Source organism: Austrofundulus limnaeus, unplaced genomic scaffold (genome assembly GCF_001266775.1).
Source record: "Austrofundulus limnaeus strain Quisiro unplaced genomic scaffold, Austrofundulus_limnaeus-1.0 Scaffold20, whole genome shotgun sequence".
Taxonomy (NCBI): domain Eukaryota; kingdom Metazoa; phylum Chordata; class Actinopteri; order Cyprinodontiformes; family Rivulidae; genus Austrofundulus; species Austrofundulus limnaeus.
Window position 1 is genome coordinate 1,947,402 of NW_013952422.1, and position 3,317 is coordinate 1,950,718.

General features: G+C 36.1%; 1 protein-coding gene across 1 annotated transcript in view; it reads left to right on the forward strand.

Moving 5' to 3' along the window:
* Positions 1-24: 24 nt before the first annotated feature.
* Positions 25-3,317, forward strand: part of slc2a11l (solute carrier family 2 member 11, like) — a 6,565-nt gene continuing 3,272 nt past the window's right edge. Inside the window, exons 1-6 of the mRNA XM_014003825.1 lie at positions 25-241; positions 1,564-1,662; positions 1,767-1,927; positions 2,010-2,134; positions 2,216-2,345; positions 2,421-2,569. Of these exons, the coding sequence (XP_013859279.1) occupies positions 218-241; positions 1,564-1,662; positions 1,767-1,927; positions 2,010-2,134; positions 2,216-2,345; positions 2,421-2,569 (688 nt within the window). The 5' untranslated portion in view covers positions 25-217. The remainder of the gene's footprint in view (positions 242-1,563; positions 1,663-1,766; positions 1,928-2,009; positions 2,135-2,215; positions 2,346-2,420; positions 2,570-3,317) is intronic.

Sequence of the window (3,317 nt, forward strand, 5' to 3'; positions counted from 1 at the left end):
CACACACACACACACACACACACACACACACACACACACACACACACACACAAGCAAATCTTTAATGAATACAGAGTCAGAGGATTTATGCTTTGTCACTCTGCTTCACATTTCTTCTCTGGCTGGAATACAAAGTTAATAATTTCAGAGCTTGGTTATAAATACGGTCTGTGCTGCAACAACGAGAAGAATCCCCGCAAGAGAACCCACTCCAGCGATGACACAACAGTTAGGTCTTTTGGTAAGTGACGAGGAAATCTCCTGTTTCTTTATTATTTTTTTGTGTGTTTTCATGCAGCCACTTGTCAGGTAATCTTAAAAAGTGGTTTTGATCTTTGTTCTTCAGACTTTCTGAATTGTTTTGTTCAGTTTAACTTTATTCAGTTTTTTTTTACCTGAAAACAACTGGTCCTACTGTAGCTAAAACAAGTCCAGTCCTGGTCCGGCAGGATCACTGTCCTTCGTGCTTTACTTGTGTCCCTGCTCCAACACACCTGATTCTGTGACTGAATTACCTCTTCAAGTTCTGCAGAAGCCTGTTAATCATCCATTCATTCAAATCAGGTGTGTTGGAGCAGAGAAACCTCTAAATCTTGCAGGATTGTGGCCCTCCAGGACCAGGACTGGACACCCCCTCAGTATGAGAAAAGTAAACAAGCGCAGGACAAAACAAGGAAAAAATAAGATCTACAGCAAATGGATTTCATATCTTTAAGAAAAAAAATCTATTAGAAATCTGACAGAACCTGAGAATTAACTAACCTTCAGTGACTTTTTTTTAGCTCATACCTCTGTAATCACTTTGTTGTTGCTAAAATTACTTTTCATGTCTCAAACTGAGCTATTTTTAGTCATTTACATAGAATCAAACAAAGAAATGAGAACAAGTTTATACTTTTGGCAGGCTGCTGCAGTTACAAAGGGACTAAAGATCCTATTTAAAATAGCTTTTAGTGAAAATTTTTTACACTTGAATGTTTCTGGTCAGGGTTAAACAGCTTCACAAACAGAAACCTTTAAAATGATCAGAAGCCACAATTAAAATTAAACACCTTCAGAGAACTTGAAAACATATTGCTCAAAGCTTTTAGAAGCTTTAGAAAACGCAGTAAAAGAAAAGAAGAAAAGAAAAGCCTAACCCTACTGTATCATTTTAAGTAAGTAAGTAAGTAAGTAAGTAAGTAAGTAAGTAAGTAAGTAAGTAAGTAAGTAAGTAAGTAAGTAAGTAAGTAAGTAAGTAAGTAAAGTTTTATTCATAAAGCGCCTTTCACAGAAATATATCCACAAGGTGCTGTACAATCATTAACAATGTGAAAAAGGTGGAAAGATAAAATGAAACAGAATATAATATTATATAATAATAATATAATATAATAATATTATAATAATTATATAAAACATAAGCAACATAACGAAACATCAAACCAAGATTAAATTCAAATATTGTAACTCAGACACACGGTCAATGCAGAGCAAAATATACAATAATACAAAAAAACATAGAGAATGGGGGAGATCTAACATATTTTAACATGATTTTCTCTCTTTGCTCCATGTTTGCAGCTGGACCATCCTGTTGTTATTGCAGCCATTTTTATCACAGCTGTCGGTGGGACGTTTCAGTATGGATTCTGTATTTCTGTCATGACGTCCCCTTCTGCTGTAAGATTGACTTTGTAACTTCAGTTTTCAATAAAGAAAAGTTCATTTTTGTGTAAGATCCCAAACTCTTCAGTAACATATACAGACGTGTTTCTGTTTTTCAGTTCATAAAGGAGCTGGTGAATGAAACCTGTGTGCACAGATACAATCTCTCCTCAGAGCAATGGCAGGTCAGTCTCATCTGGTCCTTCACTGTCTCCATTTTCTGTGTTGGGGGGGTACTGGGGTCACTGGCGGCTGGTTTCCTCACCACTAAATTTGGCAGGTTGGTGCACAAAGTTAAAAGCCACATAAATGTTTATTGACTAAATAAAGAGTTGGAAGCTCTGTGCTTCTCTGATTTGCAGAAAGAAGTGTCTTTTGTTGAACAACGTTGTGACTGTAATCGGAGCCATTTTGATGCTTCTGAGCCGGACCGCCATGTCCTTTGAGATGATAATGGTGGGAAGATTTCTTTACGGGATCAACGCAGGTAGTTTCTTTTGGATTTGTTTCTCATTTCACCTCACAGATCCTCAGCTGGTGTCTCGTTCTCCTGTGTGTTTCTCTGCAGGAGTTGGTCTCTCAGCTCATACAATGTATCTTAATGAATGTACCCCCAAGAAGCTGTGGGCGATGGTGGGCGTGAGTGTGTCGACCTTCGTGTCTTTGGGGAAGTTCTGCGGCCAGCTGCTGGGAATCCGGTGAGCTTCAGTCTGTTGTCACGAGTCGAGTCGTCTCTTTTCTGTGTTTGAAATGCTTCATCCTAACGTTTGCAGAGAGCTCCTCGGCACAGAGCAGAACTGGACCTGGCTGCTCGGTTTCAACGGTTTCACCGCCCTCTTCCAGATCCTCACTCTACCCTTCCTGCCGGAATCGCCAAGATTCCTGTTGCTGGAAGCGGGAGATTTCCAGGCCGCTGAAAAAGGTGTCAGTTTGTTTATTTCAAACATATATAAAATAATAACAAAATTTTTTAAAGAATTTGAGAAAGAATGGAAAGAAGCAAGGAGGTATTCATTCCCATCCTTCTCCAAACTTATTAAAAATAATAAATTCTCCTGTTCTCTTTAGTTAAATGTGTTACAACAACACCTAATTTCCCTCAGGGATCAATAAAGTATTTTTGAATTTGAATTAAAATGAAATGAATGAACATATTCCAAGGGACAAATTTTTCCTTGCTCTGCCCCCCTTCATTCAGAACCTTTTCCTCTCTTTTTCTTTTAATTATTGTATATACATTTTATCTTTTGAGAGAAATAAAGAAAAATCTGTCATTTTTTCAGTAAAAAATCATCCGTTTACTTACTGTTCTACATATCAGTTGTATAATGATTACAAAACAGATCATTGATGAGTTACTAATAAATGACTATATAACTAACTATGCATTACTACCATTAATCATTCACCTATATTCATATAGACACACAAATCTACATAAAACCATGTAGCATACATATAAAGAGGACCAAAACTGACAGAATTAGAAATAAATAAATAAACTTAAAATGCATCAATTACATAAAACAGGAAAAGTTTATATCATGTTTTATAATTTAATTGACTTTCATATCATTTTTCCAGCTCAGTTCCAATAAATTATATATTTTAACACATAATTTACATTTTACTGTTTTTAAAAATTTGCGTTTAGTTTTTTACTTGTATTG